At 53.0% G+C, this 23,509-nt stretch overlaps 2 protein-coding genes across 7 annotated transcripts; both read right to left on the bottom strand.

Annotated features, from left to right (window-relative positions):
- Positions 1 to 1,382: 1,382 nt before the first annotated feature.
- Positions 1,383 to 10,502, bottom strand: SERPINF2 (serpin family F member 2). 4 transcript variants are annotated; one of them, XM_027791020.2, is made up of 9 exons: positions 10,390 to 10,502; positions 8,199 to 8,262; positions 7,380 to 7,442; positions 5,917 to 6,334; positions 5,460 to 5,603; positions 5,053 to 5,256; positions 4,072 to 4,214; positions 3,277 to 3,481; positions 1,383 to 2,453 (listed from the first exon to the last, which is right to left on the bottom strand). In XM_027791020.2, the coding sequence occupies exons 1-9, from the start codon at positions 10,440 to 10,442 to the stop codon at positions 2,128 to 2,130; spliced, it is 1,620 nt and encodes a 539-aa protein (XP_027646821.1). In that variant the 5' UTR covers positions 10,443 to 10,502; the 3' UTR covers positions 1,383 to 2,127. The 4 variants fall into 4 exon arrangements, with proteins under 4 accessions (XP_027646821.1, XP_027646822.1, XP_005240499.1 ...); XM_027791021.2 differs by lacking the exon at positions 10,390 to 10,502 and adding an exon at positions 9,369 to 9,476; XM_005240442.4 differs by lacking the exon at positions 10,390 to 10,502 and adding an exon at positions 8,729 to 8,881.
- A 66-nt stretch (positions 10,503 to 10,568) lies between these two features.
- WDR81 (WD repeat domain 81) lies at positions 10,569 to 23,449 on the bottom strand. Of its 3 annotated transcripts, none has more exons than XM_055797765.1 (11): positions 22,971 to 23,449; positions 18,508 to 22,077; positions 18,113 to 18,220; positions 17,807 to 17,997; positions 15,702 to 15,892; positions 15,272 to 15,437; positions 14,926 to 15,091; positions 13,927 to 14,625; positions 13,608 to 13,753; positions 13,244 to 13,423; positions 10,569 to 12,307 (listed from the first exon to the last, which is right to left on the bottom strand). In XM_055797765.1, exons 2-11 carry the CDS (start codon positions 22,064 to 22,066, stop codon positions 11,981 to 11,983), a joined length of 5,733 nt encoding a protein of 1,910 aa, XP_055653740.1. In that variant the 5' UTR covers positions 22,067 to 22,077; positions 22,971 to 23,449; the 3' UTR covers positions 10,569 to 11,980. The 3 variants fall into 3 exon arrangements, with proteins under 3 accessions (XP_055653740.1, XP_055653739.1, XP_055653741.1); XM_055797764.1 differs by having other exon boundaries at positions 18,508 to 22,074; XM_055797766.1 differs by having other exon boundaries at positions 18,508 to 22,071.
- Positions 23,450 to 23,509: the final 60 nt, after the last annotated feature.

Genomic DNA, 23,509 nt, shown 5'->3' with positions numbered 1-23,509 from the left:
AGTGCTGAGGTTGGAGTAGCCGAAACAAGACTTACCTAAGGCATGGGATGGTATTTCTTAATGTTAGAAATGAATCTGTGTGAATAAATAAGCTAAAATGTTCCCCGTGGGCTAGAGCTATGCCCTCATAGTAGGGCTGAATTCTTGTGGGTTTACTTGTTAAAATTACATGGCCCCATAATTACATGCTCTTTTTGAAGGGTAAGTGCCTTTGCATTGGTTGAAGGGGCAGGCATTATCTTTAGCTGTTCTTCCCCTTTTAGACTGCAAGAAATGTGTAATTGCAGATTTGAGCCAGGACTTTTTATTCCCCAAAGTCTCCTGCATCCCCAAAATTCATGGTTAGTGAGTCAGTCCTTCTCTTGTTCCAGCAGATGGTGCAGACTATTCAGGGACGGAGGCTCCCAGAAGCATTCTGCCTCTTCCTTTGAGGGAAGGCAGACTTCCGAGTGAGGAAAACACTGCCAGAAGGATGGCCCTTGTGCTCTGTAACTGCTATTTTGCAAAAACAGAGCACCTTCCTTTTTAACCAGAAGCTGAAGGAGTTCAGAGGCAGAATCTACTATGGACAGCAGTTGTTTTGTACAGAAATAGCTGCAGCATGGCAGGCCGCAGTGAGTTAGACCAATATTTTTACGTGGTAGGATGGCTTGGTGGGGTGGAGCATTCTCAAGAGGCTTTCATGGTAGCTTACTTCAGACATGCACATGCACCCAGGGAGCTATGCCCATCTCACACAAAAGCGAAGCTGTAACGAGACATTGCCTTTTGCCAAAACAGGGCAAAAGCAGTGACATTCAGCTACAGGTGTCAAAATACATTCCTCCTTCCCCTGGAAGCTATCCCAGCCATCCATATAGCATTGTGCTGTGGAGCCAGGAGTACCACAACAGAAGAACAAATTGCAGATAGCAGATGCCAGATCAGCATCTTTGAACCTTCTAGTAGTAGATACCAGTAATGCTCAGGTTTTGCCCATGAAAGAGGTTAAGGACCATCACATCCCTGCTTATTGCTGCTCACAGGCAAAATACCCTCCTGTCCCTGCACCACAGAGTTCATACCCTAATCCAAGGAATTCTGCCATTTCACAAAGCCATGTTTGACCCAGTGAGTGTTCCCTGCACATTCTGCAGGTGAGATGCCCAAAGTTAATTGGACTCAGTCCTTGGACAGTCTGTACAGATCAGTCATTTCACCTCACAGCCCCTCTTGTCCTCTGTGATGAGGTGCAGCAAAAAGCACATCCTTCACAAGAGCCCTTCTTGTCTTTCTGTCTTGTCATACCCAGACTTTTTTCCTCCTAATCTTCGCAATTATTCATGTCACATGCCTTTTTCATTTCTCTGTTGGGTCTTTCAATGCCACACCTTAAGCAAATATATTCTGCTTTACTCTTTATTATTCTGCCAACATAAAAATCACTAAAAAACACTTTATAAAATATGTCTTGAAAAATCTAGCATTACCCAAGAACCTACAGTTTCCCAGGAAAAGGCCTGTAGATAAGGATCTAAAGGGGTTTCCTGCTGCAGACCCTGCCACATCAGATCCCAACAGCCAAGGAGTAGGAAAAGGGAACCTTTGAGAAGAGCCCGTGCCTGGAAATGGCTGTGACGCATCCTAGAGAAGACAACTGGTTACTAGTCTAGTTGGATCTAGAGGTCATTTTCTAGGTGGGTACAGACGGTTTTCAGAGAAACGCTTTGAGGGAGACATGTTCACAGGAACTGCGGAAGGAAAAGCCATATTAATATCTCTGGCTGTTGTCCAAGCTGCCAGATGCTAATGATGATTCCAGGCTACAGGGGACTCTACAAGAACTTAATAAAGACTCTAATAAGAGTCTGGGGACAAGGAAGTCTCCATTCCAGGACTGAGAGCCCTGGAAGGGAAATCCAGGCAGAGCAAGCTTTTCAGGTTCGACAGAGGGGAACCCCAGCCTGGAGCAGCTCGTAGAGGCTGGAATGGGCTATCCCAGGACTGATCTCTAGGGATCTGTAAAGGAAAACAGCAAGGGATTGCCTCCTGTGGCCTCAGAGGGAGGTCTCCAAGGACAGGAGGCCTCTCTTAGCTAGTCCAAAGGGCCAGGTAGCAGTCCCAGAATGCTTAGGCTCTGCTCCTCTCTCATTTAGGCATGGGGTACTCATTGACATCTGTTGCTTCGTGTGAGTCCTGTGGCGCTTTTATCTGGGGAGCAGCATTAGGGTTAGGGTTCTGGACACTGCCTATAAAAAGCGGGATGCCTGTTTCGTCTTCAAAGATAATGAAGACAAAGGGCCTGTCAAGGCTGAAGGCAGAGACTGAGCGTGAAATTGCGATGCTGGTAGCAGCAGATGCTTCCACCCCATCTTCTTTAAGCTCTAGGGTAGACTGATGCTGTATACTGGATACGAAGAGAGGTTCATCTGTGATCTTCTGGAGATTGGGGCTTGTGAAGAGCTCCCAGAGGCCTGCAGAGAAATGAGACTAAGTCAACAATTCCCAGTTGGTGCCACCAGGTCAGGTTTTTTTCAAAGCTGTCTGAAGAAAGCAATTCCCTAATCTGTTGCTACGTGTGTTGTCCACCATGGAGGACTGGAGAACTGGCAGGCAACAACCAAAAGCTGCAGTCCAACCAGGAGCCCCAGTCCCCCTCTGTATGGAGAACTGAGGGTGCCAAAACCAGAACAGTTTTCACAAGCTTTGTCCACCTCTTTTAGAATAGTAGTATAAGAACTTAAAGCCTTCCTTAAAAAGCAGAGGCAAGTCTGAAGGCTCTTTCTTGCTAGGCTGGAAACACTTTTACAGAGATTATTTTTTAAGCAATTCAGCAAAACAAAGTGAACTATTTATTCTCATCTGGAAATGCAGTGCATGGTGTTTTATTTCAGTAAGCTCTCAATTCCACATTCTGCAATCTGCATTCTCTCTTTTGGCAATTTCTACGTCCTAGACACTATGTGAAATGACAAAGTAAAGGGATAAAGGTTGATGCATAGGATGAAGTTGGTCTCGGCTATAAAAAGGGGAATAGGAAGAACTTGTAAAGACTGTGAGGAACTGTGAATGCTGCTTTCTCTGTAGTATCATCTTGAAGCAAAACATTTGGTGCTAGGCAAGCAAAGAGTAAGGAGGAGGAGAGGAATAAGAGATGAAAGAGTTTGGATGTTATCTGGAGCAAGCTGTGAGGCACAGCTTTAGAAACAAGGATGGCAGTTTTTAGTGTCAGTGAACAGACGCCATATAGCTTGATCAGCTTCACTTATTCCATGCAGATCCTCTTAGAGGCCTTACCCATTTGACCAAGAACCTTGTTGAGTTCCAGCTGATAGTCCAGTTTTATTTTGGGGATCTTCACTGCGGTGGGTACCTCTTTGGGGAAAAGCCTGCATAGCTGTCGATAAGGGAAGTTCTCCAGAACATGAGAGGTATCCCAAGTATACTGGTTTGGTACAATGACCACAAAACTCATGTTACTCTTAAAGGGAAACTTGGCCACCTGGAAATAAAACCAACCAGAAGAATTTATGGAAGAGGAAGGAAAGTCCAGAAAGTGATGCTTTTAATTTAGTCTTTTTCTTATTGGTCTACAGAGCCAGTCTAGCTCTCGGACAAAAACAGCCTGGTAGGAAGGGGGTATCTGATTTCTTCATAGGAGAAAGTTTGTTGGAATAACAGCATTAGGGTTTGGTATTTAGCTACTGACTGGTAAAGATGGAGCACATGGCAGTGGAAGCCTGCATGCACAAACATTGTACCCACTCTGGCAGTAGCTGTATTCTGAAGGGCTCCAACAGTACATTTTCTGAGGGAACTCCTTCCCATATATCCTCATTTATCTTTAACTCAGGGCTTTAAAACTCCATTAATTCCCACTTAGTGGGAATATCTCTGTGGGTTTTCCTAGAGGTTGAGAGTGAAGATTCAACATTCTGGCTAGAAGCAAGGACAAAGGATCCTTATTAAATTTTTGTGTGCTATGCCTGTTAAAAGACATTTGTTTTTTGGAGAGAATACTTGCAGTCAGTAAAACACCACAGCAAGAAGAAATTTCGATCAAAATTTATAATGCTTCTAATAGAGCCCTACCTGAATGTCCTGTGACTCCAGTGTAAACCAGCTCAGGGAGTACTTCTGGGCTTTCATCATCTCAACTGGGACCACAAACTCATTGTCAAGGTGGAATACATCAGGCCCAGTGAAGCTAGCATCAAATTTATTCCTCCAAAACCCTATCAAAATACAAGTTTAGAAATCAACAAAGTTAAATTTGGGTAGGAAAACAGAAACTGCCTAGCTGACACTTCTCCTATCACGAATTCTCCAGCAAGGCAGATAGTGACCAGGCAGGTAGAAATACAGTGAAGATAAGTCAGTACGAGTGCTGGAAAAGCCGTTAACAGCGGGAAGCTCAGGAAGCTCTTATCTTCCAGAGAGGGACTATGGAATGACAAAAAGCACGAGGATTAATTCTCATGCCTCAGTGTGGGAGATTACTGAAGGCTATGAAGATAAAGTCGTGGATGTTTGCGCTTTGAAATACGAGGAGTATTGGCTTTGTGCCACATAAGGTAAAACAGTGCTCCAAGACCAAGCTAAAACATTTGCAGATTCACACTGGAAGTAAGTGTTTTGTCTGTGTTTTGATGCACAACCCTCAGGGAATTAAAAGAGGAAGATATGCCTGACCACTGTGCTGTAGTCAGAAAGAAATCCACAGAAGCTGCCTGCGAGCTCTGTGATTGATGTGTAGTGAGTTACATGTGACCTGGTTAAGATGAGCAGTGATGTGCCACTGTCTGGGATCCTGAACCAGAAGGCAAAAATATTGCAGGTTCCACCTGCTGTATTCTGGCTCTGCTGTCAGGTAACATTTTTAGCACATGTGAAGGAGTTGGGAATCATTACTGTAAAGAAATCTAAGCAAGAGGAACAGCAGATGTACAAGAAAAGAACAAGCAGATTGACTAGCAGGAAGCAATGAAAGGAGATGCATTCAGCCACAGTGCTTGCAGAAACCTAGTAGATTTTTAACTATGCTTTTTGAAAAGTAAGACCTTTGGGGCTCACCGTGGAAATGGATCGCATTGAGCAGGAGCACCACTGTGTTTTCAGGGAGCTGCTGTAGGAAGGTGGGTATTTGCCCATTAGTTGCTTCCTTTACCCATTTGTTTATGGCTGCGAGGTCATCCTCACTGATCCCAGAAAGGGTCACGGGCTTTGCTCCGTAAAATTTCTCTGAGTCCTCCAGGAACTCATCCTTCACCTCAAATCCTGGCAGAGGAGAAGAATTCTACGTCAAGTCATCAGACATTAAAAAAAATTTGCTTAGTGGCTCAGTCAGTGGCATGACAATCCCCGGGAGGAGTGCTTGGGGAAACAGAGACATCTCCCACTACAGCAGTGTGCTTCCATCACTCTCTGTCACCGCGAGTTTTATCCTACACCAGTTCAGATGCCCCCATGCCAGCTCTCACCTTTCTGCAGGTACAGACGCGACGCAAGGCTGAGGGTGGATTCTGTGAGCCTTCTGCGAAGAGTGCCCAACATATGGTGGAGACAGGGCACTGACTCCACGTGCATTGCCTCCAGTAAATGCTTCTCTGTCTGATTTGCTGCTCCTAAAAAAGCAAAGTCAAATTCCTGTTAGGTCCTGCCCATGTAATGGAAAACAGGGACATTAGCTGCCTCCTGTGTCCACAGAATGCCCACAGAAACATTCTGCGGCTTACAAAAGAGGCTGGAGAAACCTGAGTAGGAGCCTCAGCAGGGCTATGGAGGGCAGCTTTAATTGTACCTAGTTAAAGCTGCAGGAGTACAATTAAGTGGAAGATGCAGTATTTAATCTTTATGTTTTGCACATTGGTTCCTAATGCCTCCACGAGGGGGTACAGGGAAGGGCAGGGAACAGTGCTTTTGTAACTAAGAAGTTACCCAGTGCCAGGTGAGACAAGGCGAGGGCGATGCTGAGGGGTGACAGGATCACATTGGTTCTGTTGGACTCCAGCTGGACCTCCTTCAGGAGATCAATGCTGAATCTCATCAAGCCATCTGCTAGCCTCTGGCTTTTCTTCCCAGTCATCTCACAGTTTTTATCTTCAGCCTCTCCTTCCTCTTCAGAAGAGGCAATATTCCCAGATGGTTGCTGTTCATGACAGCCCACAGCCCCAGCTATAGCTTCATCTTCTGGGTTCCTGTCATTCCTCATGCCTGGTGGGGTGATGGTGAAAGGTAGCATGGGTCCATCGATCTCCTGGAAGCTGTCATAGGTAAAGTCTACCGGCTCTGCATTCGGCAGGGTTGGGATGGCTCCCAGCAGAGCAGGCTGCGTAACTCCAGCACTTTTCACGTCCTGGGGAGAAACAAAAAGGATAATGCTGAGAAAGCAGGGGCACAGCAATACCATCCTTCATGGGCTTCATTGCACACCTAAATGGCTTGAGAAAACCCTCCAGCTTCTCTATTGTGGTGGTGTGTTCAGTTACCTTTTAACCCTGAGGGTAAAAGCACCTCCGTGAGTTTGGAAGACAGAAGGTCTTGTGTCCTGTGAAAGTGGACCAAGTGAGGGTCTTGCAGGGATCCTCCTCTGCTTGCTGTCAGGGCCTGCCCCAGGCAAATGAGCCCAACAGGCATGCTTTGAGGGCAAGAACCACCAGCCCATGTCTGATGCCTTCACCATTTACAGATCCATCATCCTCAACCTTGGTTTCACCTCCTCCTTTCACATATTTTAGCACTGCCTATCTGCCTCGTGCATCGGTCAGCACCCTCTGCTGCTGTCACAGTCTTGATCCATTCTGGCTCAAATCCTCCTCTAGGCATCAGTCTCTTTTTTGACTTGTCTGTTTTATTCCATTCCATCCCTCTTATCTCCAAATTTCCTCATTTTCCAGTTTTCTAAGCTTTAGCCTATAGCACTGCTGCTACTGTCCTCACATTTGCATGGCCTTAAACATGTTTTTTGCCTCAGATCTCTCTGTTCCCACCTGCATCCAGATGACATTCCTCTACCGCGGGAGCGCTGCACTGTCAGAGCCAGGCTCGATGGGTAGCATCAGCTATCGGTCTTTCTCCCTGTCACCCTCATAGCTAGCTGTTTTTCTCATCTTCCCTTATCAATCAGAAATTAAATAATTCACCTGCCAGTCCCTGTACACACCAGCTACTGGTGTTTACTCCATACGCTGCCCAGTTATTTAGGCTGGAGCTTCCAACACAAAGGAGCATAGCACTGGCAGCAGCAGGGAGGGAAGCCTGCAAAAAGATGGACTTTCTCATTGCACTGGCACTGCTAGGTTTTACTGCCTGGGCTCATCCTATCTCAGGACAAACCTATAACCATCGCACATACTACAGCATAACTTCAATCCCCTTGGATGGAACCAGTCATTGCTTACCTTCAGCTCCCCATCTTTGTCTAAGAAGAGATGCTTTTGCTCCATGGCATGTGCTGAAGAAAACTGTAGGGAGAAGGGGGGGAAACAACAAACAAGGAAATGATGTGGGACATGTTGTCAGGTCCCAGGTAATCTCCTCTGAATTTCCAGAGTCAGTCTTTTCTGCTCCCAATCCTAACACATTCCCATGGGGCCAGGTCAGAGACTGGCACCAGCCTGACTACAGCACAGGCAAGGCTTTAGGATGCAGACACCCCCCCCAGAGGCAGTGGAGACACCATGGGGAGGTGGAAATGAGCAGGGACTGGGAGGAACTGCAGATACTGGATTTGTTCAGAAAGGGACCAGGCCAGAAGGGTACAAAATAATGTATCCTCTGGAGAGTGAGCAGTACGATTTTGCAATCTCGGATCTGACAGTGATCCAGATTTAAGGGGAGGGGGGCGGGGGGAAGCTGTTATTAAACAACCTCCTGTTAACTCCTCAAGGTCATGGTCACTAAGTACAGTTGAAGCCAAGTTTACAAAGATTTTCTACAGATATCCACTTGAATAATGAGAATATCCACACCTATTTTAGCTGGGAAAAAAAAAAATCAGAAACCTTGCTGCACTGGGGCACAGGCTAACCCCACTGCAGAGCAGCAGTGTCCTCCACCCATCTGCTTTCCAGGGCTTCTCACGCAGAAGCATCAGGCTGTATTTGCCCCGTGCTCTGGTGCAGGTGAGCCACCTCACTCCCCTTGCCTTTTGCTGGCTGGGGAGGGGGCTGTGCCCACAACACGGAGGCCCCCACCATCGCTGGACTGAAGCAACTTACCCTTAGGTGACTGTGCAGAGCAGATAGGCAGAGCAGCCACAGACCCCAGAGGAACACCATATTTCTGGAACAGAAGGACCAGCCGAGAGAGAAGTTATTTCCAGCTGCCTGGAAGCAGCAAGCTGAGCCTGTTCAGGTCTACAGGGAGAAAATTACCAACCTGGCCAAACAGGTTGGCACAGGAGCTTGCAGAAAGCAATAGGGAGATGAACAATGCTGCAAAGTAACAACACAGGACTCCTGGGTCCAACGCCAAGGCAGCGAAATCAGAGAGGAACAGGGACCCGCATCGGAGCAGAGCTGCAACCACAGCCAGGCTCCTACATGACACTCTCCTGCTTGGATCCTGCATTTCTGACCCCGTTGCTCTTATTTCTCTGGATTGCAAATGGTATTTCCCTAATCAGTCCTGCACACACTGTGCCTCTGGAAGAAAACAAGAGCCTCTGCTCCTTTCCCATGCAAACCACCACGGTACGGGCACAGCATCCTCAGCTGTGCGCCAGGATCTTGGGAGAGGGGATACTAACCTGCCTCAGTGGGGCTGCAGGCACTCAGCACGTGCTGTCTGGAAGGGACTTTGCAGGTAGAAAATGCAATACCAGAGCAGTTTCTCAGCAATATGTCCTGGTACAGAGAGTCCTCCCCTTCCCAGCACTTGCTTTCCCACTTTGCTGGCAAACCCAGCCTCTCCCACCCCCGCACTCCAGTTCCTGTATGGGACAGTGGGACCAGGGCTTCTAGGGTCACGGTTAAAACCCCACCCATTCCCTGGCCACTGCTTCACCCTGCCACTTTTCCCTTTCAAACAGAAATAACATTTTTCTTCTTGACATAAAGCCTCCATGCCAAAGCCCAGCCCTGGGCATGGCTGCCATACACAATTCCTGGGGCTGCTTTCCACTCTCCGAGCAATCCCTGCTTTCACCCGAAACTGCTGGGCTGTAACCCCAGTTACCAAGTGGAAAAAGCAAAACTTGAGGCCATTTCATTCCTCCTCACCCCGAATCCCACAGCCACATATAACTGAATGCCCCTTTCCTTCCTGGTGGTGCCAATCCTTTAACTGTCTGCCAAATTCACAAACACACACCCCTTTCCCAGAGAGGAGCTATTGCATGTTGCAGGAACCCCCATTTACTGTCAAATCCTAGCTTGGTTGTCCCTTACCTGAGGCTGTTCATGTCCACGTTGGAGCTGGCACCTGCTTTAGCCCAGCCAGTAGCTCTGTGTGGGGCAAACACAGCCTCTTGCCCAGCCCACCCCTCCTACTCGCCACAGTGACCTTCGGTACCACCCTGTTTCAGAATTTGGCAGGCAAATATTGACCTGCGGCATCCGGTTAAACATTTGTTCGGGGTATAAGAGTGAATTTGTGGCATATTTGGAGACGGGGAGACACTGTGGACTGCTGTACCCTCAAGACAATATTAACACTGAGTTTACCAGCTCCAAAACTCCCATCAGCAGAAGTAACATGCAAAGTCAGTTGTCCTTAGCAGTGGGGCTCAGTTTTCCGTATTCTCCCTGTGCTGGGAATGTGCTCTTCTGTTCATAACCTTTAGTGAAATCATAGGGTTGTTATTTATTGCCACAGGGCACTGGTTTTGGAATTTTCTTTGCAGAAAACCCCAGCTCTTTACTCCCTGTATCCCAGCTGCTTCTGCTGCAGCAAGCACGAGGCACCAGTTTTAAGAGATGGCTGGTGCCCAAGGCCCCGTGGCTGTGTACCCGAGCAGGAGGCGTGATGCTTAGGCTGGGCTGAGCCAAGAGCAGCTGGTACCTCCCCTGGGGCACAGCACGCACCAGAGCTCTGCCGGGGGACTTGGCCTCAGTGCCGGGCTCCGCAGCACGCACACATTGCAGTGGCATGGAAGGAGAGGCTCGGGAACAGGCAGAACTCCAGCAGTCCTGTGCTGTGCAGTTTTGTGCCGTATGCAGAAGCGATGGTGATCCTGGCCACGTCCTCAGTGCAAGAGGAGTCACTAAAGGAGCAGCGGGGAATGCTGATGGGACTGCAGCACTCTCAGTCATCCATTCCTTGCAGCAGCTCTTGGTTCCCAAACTCGCCCCAGACACTGGGAGAGTGGAAAGGAGACAGGTCCAAGCTCGGCAACCAGAAACTACTTTGGGACATGCCGCTGCAACCTGGGGAGCTAATTCGCCTTGGAAAGTCCCTGCAAAGTCCTACCTTATCTCCAGGGCATCTTCACAGCATCCCCGCTCCAGCTCACCCAGGAACATGAGGTGACTGAAGGCAGAGCTCTACCCTTGGCTGCCAGAGCAGGAGAGCTGCAGCAAGCACGCCCAGCCCTGCACCACGCTGCACCCGAGTGCCTCTGGCACACAGCTTCCCCACACACCTGTCTCTGCATCTTTCAAAGAGTTTATTAGAAGTAAATATTTACATCTATTGCAAATGGTTAATAGGCAACACAGGACTGAGAGCTCCCCTTGGGTAGGGAAGGATAGCAAGGACCAACTGCTCGCCTCCCCACCCTCCCTAGAAGCCAAGGGCAGCCTTCCCAACTGCAGGTGGCTTCGATGGCCCAGCAGCTGGATGAAAGACCTTTCCCCTCCCAGGACAACCCACAGCAGGCTCCTCCTCTGCCCAAGATAAGAGCTTCCCGCTCCCCGATACTGGCTCTGACTAGGCTGAAGGATGGATGGGGAAAGGGCTGCAACAGAAGTGAGGCAACTGCTCCTACTGCCGGGCCAAAGAACGCTCTCCTTGCCTTTGGGGTGGGAACAGATGGTGCTGTCCCAAAGGGAAGGTCAGAAGACCGTGCTGGATCATGCCTGCTGGCTCTCACCCTACAAGGGCAGGAGGGGACAAAACTGAGCACCTTTTTGCTGTCCTGTCTTCCCCATGAGTCTGACCAGCACCAAGGACAGGATTAGAAGGAGGACTTCTTGGGAGACACTGCCAGCGCGCAGTACACAAGGCATTCCTCACCCCTTACGGAATCACAGCATGCAGGAACCAACAACAGTCTATCCCTACCCTACTGCTCCCTAGAGGGTCACATTCCCATCCCAAACTGTCCCTCTGCAGCAGCCCATTCCTAAAGGAACAGGCGAAGCAGATGGGGTTTGTGCCTTGGCTGACTTCTATTCCAGTCTTTGCCCTGGAGCCAGTAAGGCAGTAGAAGTGCTCTAGTTAACCTCTCCTCCCCCCATACAGGCTCTAACTCAGCCAGCAGAACATAAAGTTAATAGAGTACATCCTCTGGGCTTTGAATACAGACCACAGGAGGAGGAGATGCCTGGCACCATGCAGCTCCAGAGGCAGCAGTTCCCAGGCCCAGCCTATGCTATCCTAGTAAGACTATTCAGTGGTTCAAGAGTGGGAGTGAAGGGTAAGTGCAGATGGCAGTAGCTATACTGTTGTGTTCTTGTCAAGGGGCACCTCCTACCCCTTAACTGAAGGGGGGAGAATACCTCTGGTCCATATTACTCTGGAGGGCAGCTCACAGTCCCCTGGGGATCAGGCACACATGGTATGGAAAGCTCCAGGCCTCTCTGCAGGGGTGACAGTGACCTACAACGCCCAGTATCTCTCCCAGCAGCAGTGGAGGTTTCTCAGTTATGGCTTTTTTCTTTTTAAAGATGCAGTAAGAGGTTAGAGATGCTTTACTGAGTGCTCACTACCAAGTACACCTCCCCCCCCGCATCCTCTGTTCAGAAACATCTAACTATGCCTCCTCCGTAAGCAACGCTGCTGGCTTTCAGCTCTGCCATCAGCGCTGTGGGACAGCCACAAGCTCCTAGGCCAGAGGTCACTATGCCAGGAGGCGTATGATGCCATTGTCCGAGCCCAGCAGGAGATGGCATTTTGTGGGCAGCACCGCCAGGCTGGTCAGTGTACCCCGAAAATTCTCTGAGCTCAGCTTGGTCGTGCTGATGGGCAGCGCTGAGGACTCCAGCATGGAGTAGACACCAATCTTGTTGGCCACAGTGCCAGTGACCACTTCGTTGCCATAGAGGTCAAATGTGTGGATGGGTTCAGATGCAGATTTGTAGTGGTGCAAAGGTTTCTGCTCCAGTTCCTTCCAGACAGTCAGGGAATGATCCGAAGAGGAGCTGATGAGCACATTGCCCTCCGCAGCCTGCAGGAAAGGAAAGGCCAGTGAACCAACACCGCTACGGTAAAAACTTCCACCCTCATCCCACAAATGAGATTAGCAGGTAGCTGCCAGTAATCCAACAGTCACAGTGCAATCCCTTGGAACAGTCCCAGCCATTTCTGAGGAACTGATGGCACTGGGCAGTATTAACAAGGCATCCAGGTAGACACTGCAAACCACAGCACTCTCCAGTAGCTGGCAACCTCTTGTAGTGCTATCCTCCAAGAGACGGGCTGTGCCTTTTCTCAACAACATCCTGATACCTGATACAACTAATTCATCATGTTACTACCGCAGTGGGTAAAGGGATTATCGTACAGTCTCCCCCTCCATTAAACTACCTGCCAAATTATTTCCCTTCTCAGGAAAAGGAATTGGGAGGCTCTCTCACAGTAGAAAATACTGCTGAGGGTAGGAGAATCCTGGAGCTGCTTATTAGCAGAGCTAGTGAGAGGGTAAACAATCTACACCACTGAAATTTGTTTAACCTGCATTTGGGTCAAGGCCACTGGAGCCCCAGCGCTGCTCCCTGAGGGTGGGTAAATATGGACAAGAGTTATTCATTAGAGCGACACTCTCCCAAGGGGGCCGAGAGCCCTGCAGAGAAAGCTTCTTCACAGGAGACGTGGCTGCTCCCTGCCCCTGCTGCAGACCTGCTTGGCAAGGACTGACACCTGGGAGGGCTGATGTCCATTCAGCACAGGTCAGACTAGGAACAGCCGCCTGCAGCACTAACCACAGGGCAGGAGCGCTTGAGCAGCCTCCTGGGGACACAGCAAGGGAAGAAAGAACGTGCAGAGGATGCAGCAGACGAGCCCTGCCAAGCAGCGCATGCCAGAAGGATGCTCCACACAACCCCAGAGGATCGGTGAGGCACACAAAGCAGCCCCCCACCCTGATCCCAGCTGAACCTCTCACCTTGATCTGCAGGATGTCTCCCTCGTGGGCAGGCCACCCCCGCATGATGAGTCCTGTCCTGGTGTCCAGCAGCACAATGAAACCAGAGGAAAAGCCAGCCATAACGCTGCGCCCGTTAGGACTGACGGCCAAGCAGCGGATGAGCCCAGCGCTCACCCCACTGGCCAGGCGAAACTCGTGCTGCAAAAGAGAGTGTCCAGCTATTAGGGGATGAAGATCAGGGGATCGGCATTTAGGGGACAAGAGACCCTGGGGTCTGGCTGGCTTCTGTGGAGTCATCACAGCTGGCTTTGGGGCCAGCTGTGACCCCACCATTAAGCACACGGATGGAGGAGGGTGGCTTGCAGAGCACCAGGCTCCCTACCTGTAGCCCTGGCTTCCTGTGATCGATGAACCGCAGCACAGAATCTGCGCTGGCCACAGAGATGCTGTGATAGGGAGGTGGCATGGTGGTCACAGCTGTGATGGGGACTTTGCTGTCTAATTCATCAAAAGTCCGGAGAAGTTTGCCTGTGAAAACATGACAGAGATATTATGTCAGTAGATGTCTGGAGAAGGTACACAGCAAATCTCCAGTTTTGCAGTGGTTTTTTAACAGGAACCATCAAAACTCAGTATGGCCCCTCTGTCTTTAAGAGCTGGACCAGTTCACTCCAGCCAGCCCTCACCCTTTCCCTTCTTACCTGTGAACTGGTCCCAGATGTGTACGGTCCCATCACAGCTCACCACGTGCTGCGATGCCTCCAGCTGGCTCACATAGAAAACTGACTTTTTGTGCTCAGCATACGTGAACCGTGGTGGAACCTCACTGGTGCCATCCCCGTAGTTGTACAAGGGCCAAAGGCGGACAGTTTTGTCCTTGCTGCCACTAAGAAAGAAGTCCTCACTGCTGAGCGGTGCCACACACTTGATGGCCCCTGAATGCCCTGAGAAACTCTGCAGCTTGATCTGGTGGAAGTGGAAGCGAGGGTCGTGTTGGCTCACCCCAATCTCATACTGCCAGTAGGCCAGCCAGTTCCCACACAGCATGTGGGTGCTGCGAGGAAGGTCATGCTTCAGGGCGTTCTCCTCGCTGGATGAGCTGGGAATAAAGCCATCAGTGCCAGCACTGAGGCAAAGTAAGCCAAGACCCTCGCGCTGTGTGTCCACAGGGACCTGGATGCGGTTCCCTACCAGCACGCTCCCAAAAGTACCAGAGTGACTGTCCTCGTGGTGGCTGGAGAAGGGCTCGGTCCTTCGCGTCTCTTGCTCTGAGCCCACCGCACTCGGTGTTTGCTCCAGGCTAACGACCTGCAGGCTCTTGGGGTTCACATTCTCCAGGTAGAGGCTGGCCAGCTTCTCAACCAGCAAGTGGTTGGGCACAACTGTCCGGATAACATCACCTGGAGGGAGAGAACGTGGCTTCGAGGGAAGGAATTTCCCCATCATCACCCCCCACCATCAACAACAGAACAAGGGTCAGCACAGCGTTGTGAACACAATGTCCCCCAGAAGCCAGCCACATGCTGCTCCCAGCCAAAGCAGCCTGAAGCCCAGCGGGCTCCCGACCCAATGAGCAGACCAAGCCACAGCCAGAAGCTGTGGGTTTCCCCTGGCAGCCCCTACGCCCTCTGACTTCTCCCCACTTCAGGTCCAGCACGTGGAGCTCTCACAGATCCTGGGAGAGGGTGGCCAAGCCATACCTAGCAAGCAAGAGAAGGGGATGTAGGTGATGTAGGCCATCTCAGGGTTAAACACCTTCTGTAACTCCATCAGCACAGCCGGATCCAGGGCCAACCGCTTCCCATCCGAAAGGGGCACCTCCATCACTGGCACCTCACAGCTGCTCAGTGACTCCGCTGTCAACCCCTGGGCAAGAGAAAACAGAAAGACAGCCAAGACCAGATGCTGTCACCACATAATTAATTACACAAATGCAGCCTGGGCTGGATGCTGTCAACACCAGCACCGGCATATGCAGGTATGCCCACCACATTCCTGCATCTGGGTGCTGGGGGTTGGCAGGAGGACCGCTCCCACATCACTGACCTGGTCTTGCAGCTCCTGCAGCAGTGAGAACGCCCCAAAGAAGTTTCTCACTGTGTCACTCAAATGCTGTTGCACCATCTCCTGCCCAATCCGCAGGCAGATCAAGGCAATTAGGCTGATAGTCTTAACACACAGGACAATACGGGCCTGGGCACCACTGGGGAAACTGAAGAGGACATCTGTTACCAGCTTGTTCTCCATATATCCCTTTTTCCCCCTCCTCTGCTTCACGCTTCCTGCCTTGCCTGTGTTATCAGAAAGTCTCGAGCAGCACAAGCTCCACGTGCATGATGCACACCAGCACAAGAAGGTGCACGGCAGGGCAGGAGCAGCCCCACAACCCCAAGAACATTAAAGTCCTCACAGAACCATTTCCACATCCCCGACTTTGAGTTGTGCTGATCCTGGCACAGCAGACTGCAGCGCTTACCCAACGGCCAGCGAAGTGAGGAAGCCCAGCACCGGGAGCAGCACCTCCTGGCTGATCTTGGGGAGAATGTCCATCAGCGTGGTGTCCGAGAGACACACTACGATCTTCTGAGTCAGTGTCACAGCAGCCAGGAGCCCTGCCTCCTTCCGACTGTTCAGCCGGCCACCACCAGACCCACCACTGGGCGCAACCTGCAAAAAGTGTCCTTCAGTACCCAGGGCCACCATCTTCCCAGTGGGACACATCAAGGGTGATCCCAGGATCACCCGAGCTCAGTCTCAAAATCCAGCACACTAGTGCTGGTCACAGCCCCCAGGAGAGGAACCTGAGCACTGAGTCTCAACAGCAACTCACGTCTGACACTCAAGGGATAAAACTGGAACCTAACGGGACAGATGTCAGTGTGAGAGATGAGCCTGCAGAGAATGGGGCATGACATCCCCAAACTCACAGCCGTCCTCTGGGGGGCTTCTCCCTGCAGGATGCTCCCACACCTGGGAAACTCGGAGGGGAAAGAGACAACCCTGGGCTGCCCCAGACCATCAACAACCTGGACCACTCAGAGCACCATTTGCCATCAGAGGAAGAGGAGAAACCTATTACATACACACAATTTAAAGCCGGAATCAATGCCTTCATCCCATGCCGTGTTGAGCCTGGATGCACAGATTGCAAAGGAACAATCCTTGCATGAAATATCCAAGCACAAATTATGGGCAAATCTGCTGCTGACTTCTAGAAATCCAGCTGCTAGTAATTTCATGAGGCAGAAGAGCACATCCTTTTCTGCTGACAACATACTCATGGTGGCTACAGCGATGCCAAAGAGTTAACAACATCAGCAGCAACGCTAGAAGATTTCTTTCTAGATTGTCCTATTTCCTAACTCCTAGACAAATCAAACACCCAAGAAAAGAGAGCCAATAACAGAAAACCACAAACAATTCCCAGTTTCCGCTGTATTTCTTGTACACCTGCCATCTTCCAGCTCATCACAGAGGCCCTTCCTCTCACAAAATATCCACTCTGCCAAATCCTGCAAGAAGGATTGACTTTAGCCTATTTGTGACCCACCAGTTTCATCGCTTTAATATCAGGTTGCCAAATGCTGTTCACAGGGGTATTAATCCCCCCAGTGCCCCCAAGCAATAAGTTTAGTAAAGCGAAGCAGAACAGCTGGAGCTATGATTGCAACTGGGTGGAGAACGATTTTGCTGAAAAATGGGATTTTTTCTCCTGAAAAATCTCCCCTTCAACACTGGAAAAACTGACAATGCCTTTTTGTTTTCTTTAAATGAACAGCTGTGGCCTCTTTTCCTCTATGTTTAAATTATCAAAAAGCTATTGAAGTTTTTCATTTGAACAAGAATCCATAACCAAAGTGTTTATAACCACTAAAAAGGGAGCAATATGAAAAATTAGCCTGTTTAAAGTATTCAAACCCAGGGTGGGTTTTTTTTCAATGAAAAACTGCTTTTTCAGCCAGCTGCATTACACACATTTTCAAACTGAAAAGTTTGTAAGTCTTGCCAGTATTTTTTATACATTGTTGAAAAACCTCCTTTAGCCTTTCCCCAGCTCATCCCCTATCTACCCACACAGACCTCTAAAAACACCCGCCCCAGCCATGCCCCAGCAGCCCAACCTGCTCCGCCAGCCTATTATCACAATCCCACCCTCGTGCCAGCTCTGGTCCAGCACACTCACCCAGCAAAGCAAACAGAAAACCTTTTTCTCTGGCTTCACACGTGCCAGCAATGGGTCTGACAGGGAAAGCCCCCAGCTGAGGGGAAGGAGGCACCCCACGGCGTGGAGGCTTGCTAAAGAGCAAAGCCCACGCACGCAGCCGCCTCACTGGATGCGGTCTGGAGCTCATGGCAGGGGGTGAAAGTGCCTCTTTGGGCTGCATCGGCACAGCCTTTCCCGGCCAACGCAGCCAGAGCTGCTCAGCTCCTGCCGGCCCAGCTAAAAGCTCAACCAAGCACCAATTTTTCTGCAGGAGGCTCCTGGGTGAGGTTGGACTATTTTTTGTGCGTCCTCTTTCTGTGCCTGGACACAGCTCTTGCCCCAACACGTGCAAGAAGAGGAGAAAAGGCAATACTAACCAGGTAGCTGATGTAGGGCAGGTACTGGTAGGTGAGGACGGGCTCTCCGTACAGGTACGCTACATGCACGAGACAGGCCAGCACCGGCTTGGACACCTGATCTCCCAGCACCGGCCGTTTTTGGTAGATATTTCCTGTACTCAGGGGACTGTTCTCATCATTGCTTGGGACAAACTGCTGCCTGGTAGGCCCTGCCCAGAGACAACATCATGAGCTGAAGCAGCAGGCTACACCCAAAGCCACCAGGTACCCAGCGAACTGGTTTGGGGCACAGCCCACCCCAGGGGTCCGAGGAGCAGACATTACCAATGTAGCAGGACGTGAGCAGACGGAGCAGGTTCCTGGCGATGAAACGGGACGTGACAGTAGGGCCCAGCTTGGCTGAGAGCCACCTCACCATCTTACAGGCTGTGTCTGCAAAACAAGAACAGTCACAAGGACAGAGCCCAGCACAGCGCAGATTAGCAATCACCCAGCTGCTGCCCAGACCCTGCCTGCCCTGCAGCTCCCAGGGCCTCAGATCCACACGCTTCAGTGGAGACTTGGCTTTTGACACCGATTTCATCGCTGTCCCCAAGCTGGGACCATAGGCACCCCCAAAGTGGACCAACTTCTCCCCAGGCTCTCCCCTTCTCCCACTGATGGCTGTACCAGGCGTTCGCCACGCTCGGCAGAAAGGCTCAGCACTAGCAGGGTCTTACCCAGGAGTATCGTCTGCTCTTTGTCATCAGAGTGATCCGGCAGCTCCTCTCCCTCCCCATCCTCTGGCTCGCTGCTGTCATCAGCCAGTGTGACATCCACAGAGGCACCAGCCTCCACAGCCACTGTCAGCTCTGCATCAACTGCAGCATCATCTTGCTCCTCTTCATCACGTTCCTCTTCCTCCTCCTCCTCGTCCTCGCTCTGTTTCAGGTCCTGGCTGCTGTCCATCGACTTCAAGCTGCTCTTGTCCTTCTGGGAATCGCCATCCACAGGTCTGTCCTCTCCCAGGGACACCTCGCTGGCGCTGCTCTTGTCGCTCAGCCGCCCGAGGCTGAGTGATTCCTGCTCCTGAGGCTGCAGGGACTCCCCGACATAGAGGCCGCTCTGGAAGTCCTCACTCTCGGGCAGGTAGGCTTGGTCGTGGAAGCTGACACCAGAGGTGTAGTCGAGGAGGTCGAGTGCAGCGGAGCTGTGCTCCACGTCCATTTTGATCTCCTCCCCAAACACACACGACACTGGGCTTTCTCCTCCACTTTCATCATCTTCAGCTGTGCCAAGGAGGGACTTGCTCTCCTCCCGTGAGCTCTCGATGCCAACGAGGATCTGCAGGATGTGCGGCAGCAGGTTCAGGAGGAAGGACTGCAGCCCCAGGCGCACTATCAACTGGGCGACGAAGCAGTCTGTGTAGAGGTAGAACCTGCCGTGGCGGTAGCAGGGGGTCTCGTACGCCCCGATCAATGGCTTGAGCAAGTATTTATTGGCATTCTTCGGACCTAGGGATTTAGCTATAGGTTCAAAGAGATACCATGCTGCGTAGACGGCAGTATTCTCCTCAGACATGAGAGATAATATGAAAGGCAGAAGAATCTCCAAGCCTTCAGGAGTGATTTCAGAAAGGATCCCCTCCAGCTGCTGCCACAGCTGGAAAACAAGTTCCCGGCCCTGACCTTCATCGTCTATCTTCTTTGCCTGATAGGTGAAAATGAATTTGTGCAGGGCCGGGAAATATGTGGGGAAGGGGACAATGGAGCTGAAGGGGCTGAGGAGCTGTGTGGGACAGGGTGGGGGGAGGCCCTGGGAGATGGGTTTGTATTCAAACAACTGCACCGCGCCCTTGCCCAGCCTGGTCTTCAGAAGGTTCTCCACCGGCACGCTCAGCTGCAACAGGACATGCAGCACGTGCTGGAGCGGGGCTGGTATCTCCTTGGGGTGGTAGCGACACAGATTACGCACCATCAGGAACCGCTCCAGCAGGGATGCGTCAGGCTTTGAAGGACGAATTCTTGGTGCAAATATAATCTCAGCTACCAGAATGCCCAAAGCTTGCATGTCCCTCTGGAAGAGGTCTGAGATACCCAGGGGTGGCTCTTCCCACGGCTGCTCCATCAGCTGCATCTCACTGCTTAAGCCTTTAACCAAGAAATTGTCCAGTTTCTCCAGCTCTTCCAGGGCCTGGAGTGGATTGAAGCCTTCGGGAAGTGTGATCTTCATGTCAGCCTGATCCAGAGCGCCTGCCTTGCTCCGACGGAGAGGTCGGACACCTGAGGTCTTGCCCTCGGTGCCATAAGCAGGGAGGGTGGAGGGTTGTGCTGAAGGCACAGTGGCACAGGGCTGATCAGCAGCTCTACTAGTAGCAGAAATCGAATCCAGGGCTTCTGTACCTTGCTCCAAATCATCCTCACCAGGAGCACATTTCTCCCCAGACCAGGTGGTTTCACTGGGAGTAGCCTCCAGGACCAGCCCATTAACTGCATCCATCACCTGTCCTTGGATATCCTCCAAAAACACGGTCTCCCGGATGTTCTGGAGAAGAGGCCGGGCAATAGCTGGAGCTTCAGCAGGTGTGTAGGCAGGTCCCACCATGCGCCTGGGGTGCGGCTGGTCAAAAAGCTGCACAACCCCGTACGTCGTCAGATGCGTGTGGTTGTCTACTAGATGGAGGCAGACGTTCTTCTCCTTGACAGCATCCTTCCCCAGCAGCTTGTACCCAAAAGTGAGATCAATCCAGTGGTGGAGGTCCTGAGACACCTCCTGGCTCTCAAGCAGCATGCGGTGGACTTCAATGAACTCCTCATAGGAGCTACACCAAGACGGCACGTCCAGGTCGGGCATGTCTGGATGGATGGATTGGAAGATGGAGGGGTCTGTGTAAAATTCTGGGATGCACTCATCTGGGGTCCAGCTCTGCATGCGCTCCATGCTGGCTGGGTACTCGTTGGGCTCCCACTGGGACCTCACGTGGCAGCACAGCACTGCCTTGGGTGTCCTCCGAGCCGTGTACACGTAGTAGGTGATATCCGAAAGGACATCAGAGATGTGATGGGGGACATGGAGCTGCTCCCCGCTTGACCCACCAGCAACAAACGCCTGTTTGGTCATCTCATAGGTGAAGTCCAGCTGCTTGTCTCCCTTGTTGAGACGGAACTTGGATTTCCTCAGGTCCCTGAACTTGCCATTTTTGGTAGTGAAGTCCACCACCCAGGGAAGAACCGGGTGGTAATTGGGGTCTCCCATCCTCCTCCCAGCCAAACTGTTTAGACGCATAAGGTAGTCAAAGTTGCTGACCTTCCCATGTACCCACTGTAACACCAGGTCTCGGAGGTCCTTCTGGCAGGCGGTGCACCTCGCCTCCTGGCCTCGCACGCCAGCGCCGCTTTGCTCACTTGTTTGTTCCAGACCAGCCTCCAGATTCACTTCCTCCTCCTTCGGTCCCTCGTACTCTCTGAAGTTCACACGGAGCCGGCTGCACAGCTTCTCATCCACAGCCACATCCCGCAGGGAAAAGGGGCCGCAAGCCAGACCCGCCTGGTGACAAGCCTTCATGGCCTGCAGCACGTGGAAAAGGAGGAAGAGGATTTTGGCATGGCTGTTGGTGAGCTTGGCCGGGCTGAAAGTCACGATGTCATGCAAACAGTACTGCACATAAGGGTAGATGACGTACAGCATGTCAGCCGACTCAAGCAGAGCTTCAGCCTGCAGCACGTTGGGGCAGGAGGGCACCCCCTTGGTGGCCGCCATGCTCTCCTTGGCCGGGGAAGCACCAGGCGCGCTCTTGCCCACCTGAAGGACAGGGCAGCCATAAACCTTCTGCAGGGCGGTCCGCAGCACGTCCAGGGCTGGCGCGGTGGGCGGCGTGTCAGCGTGCCGGTAGGGCCGCACGTAGAGGCAGTGAGCCCGGCACCACAGGTTTCGGTAGTTCTGAGAGGCGATGCTCTGCATGAAGCCGTGCAGGGTCTCTGGGGTGCCGTTGCGCTGCTCGGAGCCGGGGGGCTGCACCCGTAGAGGGTATGCCAGCCGGTCCTTCCGCAGCCCATGGATTTCTACCCGGGTCCAGCCCACCGGCAGCTTCTGCACAGAGTGCTGCAGGAATGTCCTCACCTCCATGTCGCTCAGCCCCTCCGGGCGCGGGCACAGGCCGGGCAGCACACGGCGCTCCCTGAGGCTCGCCAGCCATTTCACCGGCACGAAGGCGGTAACGTGGGTCCTCTCGGCAGCGGCGGCCAGCTGCCGCCGGTCGATGTTCAGGTCCTTCTCCACGCTCTGGAGGAAGCTGTCCATGTTGGCTTCTGCTAGAAGAAAGGTGTCCCAGAGAGGCTGTGAGGGAGCGGAGGAGCGTGGCACCCTCCCTGCCCCCCACCCCCACAGACCCCTGCAGCAAGTCCTGCTTCCCCGTTGCCGCCCCCGTTAAAAAAGCCCCGGGTTTAGCAGCTTGGTCAAAAGACACTGTATGGTGGGGGTGAGGGTCTAAAAGGGACCAGCCCTCGCTGGGGAGGTAACAAGATGGGCCCTCTGCATCCAGGGAGGGGGACGTGGTGGGGCTCCCACAGCCCCAGAGCTAGGGAGGGGGACACAGCAGGACCTGCACAGCCCAAGTACTGGGAAAGGGGACAGGCCCAGGGCTGGGGGGCACACGATGGCGCCTCCACAGCCAGGGAGAGGGATGTGGTGGCACTTCTGCAGGTGGCAGGGGGATGTGACAGGACCTCTACAGTCCCAGGGCTGGTGTGGGGGGACATGATGGGACCCTCAGCCCCAGAGCCAGGGAGGGGGACGTGGTGGACTCCCAGAGCCAGGGGAGGGGGATGTGGTGGGACCTTTGGGGGGACACGATGCCACCTCTGCAGCCCGTGGGATGCAGCCGTGTGTCTCCACAGCGGGCAGGGGTACATGACGGGACCCCCGAAACCCCACTGATAGGGGAAAGGGCACGCTGCCACCTCCGCAGCCCTGGGGGGGCGACACGAGGAGATGCCCATCACCGAGGGGCTCGTCCCCAGCGCCAAGCCAGGGCCCACGACCGGAGGGGCGGCCGCCGGCACCGTGCCCAGGCCCCAGGCCCCGCAAGGCCCCCGCTGCTAGGGACAGAGCCAGGGACTCGCCCCGGGGGCCCTCACCCCCCTCCCCCCTCCCCGGAGGAGCGGGGGGTCCCTCAGCGCCCCGGGGGCCCCCGGCCCCGCGTTACCTGGCGGCGGCGGCGGCGGGCTCAGCCGCGGCGGGCGGGGGCGGCGCGGGCCCCGGCCATGTTGGTCAGGTGACAGCGGTCACATGCGGCCGCCGCGCCGCCATGTGCCTGGGGGGCGCGGGGCCGGGGGGGGCGGGGGACACACGGGGACACGCGGCCCGCCGAGCCCCGGCTCCCCCCGGAGAGGCCCCGGGGCTGCTGCAGCGGGGCCGGGCCGGGCCGCGGGGCCTGACTCCCTCCAGCGGCGGCCAGGCCGGGGGAGAGGGGAGGGGGGTTGCGCAAGGCCGGGGCGCGGTGCCTATACATGGGCAGGCGGCGGGGCATGACGCGGCAGACGCCGGCGCCGCGGCTGGCTGAGGTCACCGTGACGTCAGAGGCGCTCCGGGCTGTCAGCTGGAGTCGGGCAAGCCGCGCTGACGAGGCAGCCGGCCTTAAAGGGGTCCCTGCGGCGGGCGGCGGAAGGTGGACCCCACCGCCAGCAGGTGAGTGCTGGGGGTAGCCGGCGCAGCGCCAACGGGGCCAGCCCCCCCCCCCCCTCG

The sequence above is a fragment of the Falco peregrinus genome, chromosome 2 (genome assembly GCF_023634155.1).
Source record: "Falco peregrinus isolate bFalPer1 chromosome 2, bFalPer1.pri, whole genome shotgun sequence".
Classification (NCBI taxonomy): domain Eukaryota; kingdom Metazoa; phylum Chordata; class Aves; order Falconiformes; family Falconidae; genus Falco; species Falco peregrinus.
The sequence above is the reverse complement of the archived record's forward strand: the minus strand, read 5'-3'. Positions and strand labels throughout refer to the sequence as shown.

Bases quoted from the DNA above. Each gene is read 5' to 3' on its own strand.
- WDR81 (XM_055797765.1), bottom strand. From the start codon at position 22,066: ATGGACAGCTTCCTCCAGAGCGTGGAGAAGGACCTGAACATCGACCGG. The intron at 17,998-18,112 runs GTAATGTCTGCT...GTCTCTGGGCAG, and splicing joins GCTCACGTCCTGCTACATTG to GGCCTACCAGGCAGCAGTTT. The intron at 15,893-17,806 runs GTTAGTATTGCC...CACTTTTTGCAG, and splicing joins TGCCCTACATCAGCTACCTG to GTTGCGCCCAGTGGTGGGTC.
- SERPINF2 (XM_027791020.2), bottom strand. From the start codon at position 10,442: ATGTTCCTGGGTGAGCTGGAGCGGGGATGCTGTGAAGATGCCCTGGAG. The intron at 8,263-10,389 runs GTAGGACTTTGC...CTTCTGTTCCAG, and splicing joins GAAGATGCCCTGGAGATAAG to AAATATGGTGTTCCTCTGGG. The intron at 5,604-5,916 runs GTAACTTCTTAG...TTGCTTTTTTAG, and splicing joins CTTGTCTCACCTGGCACTGG to GAGCAGCAAATCAGACAGAG.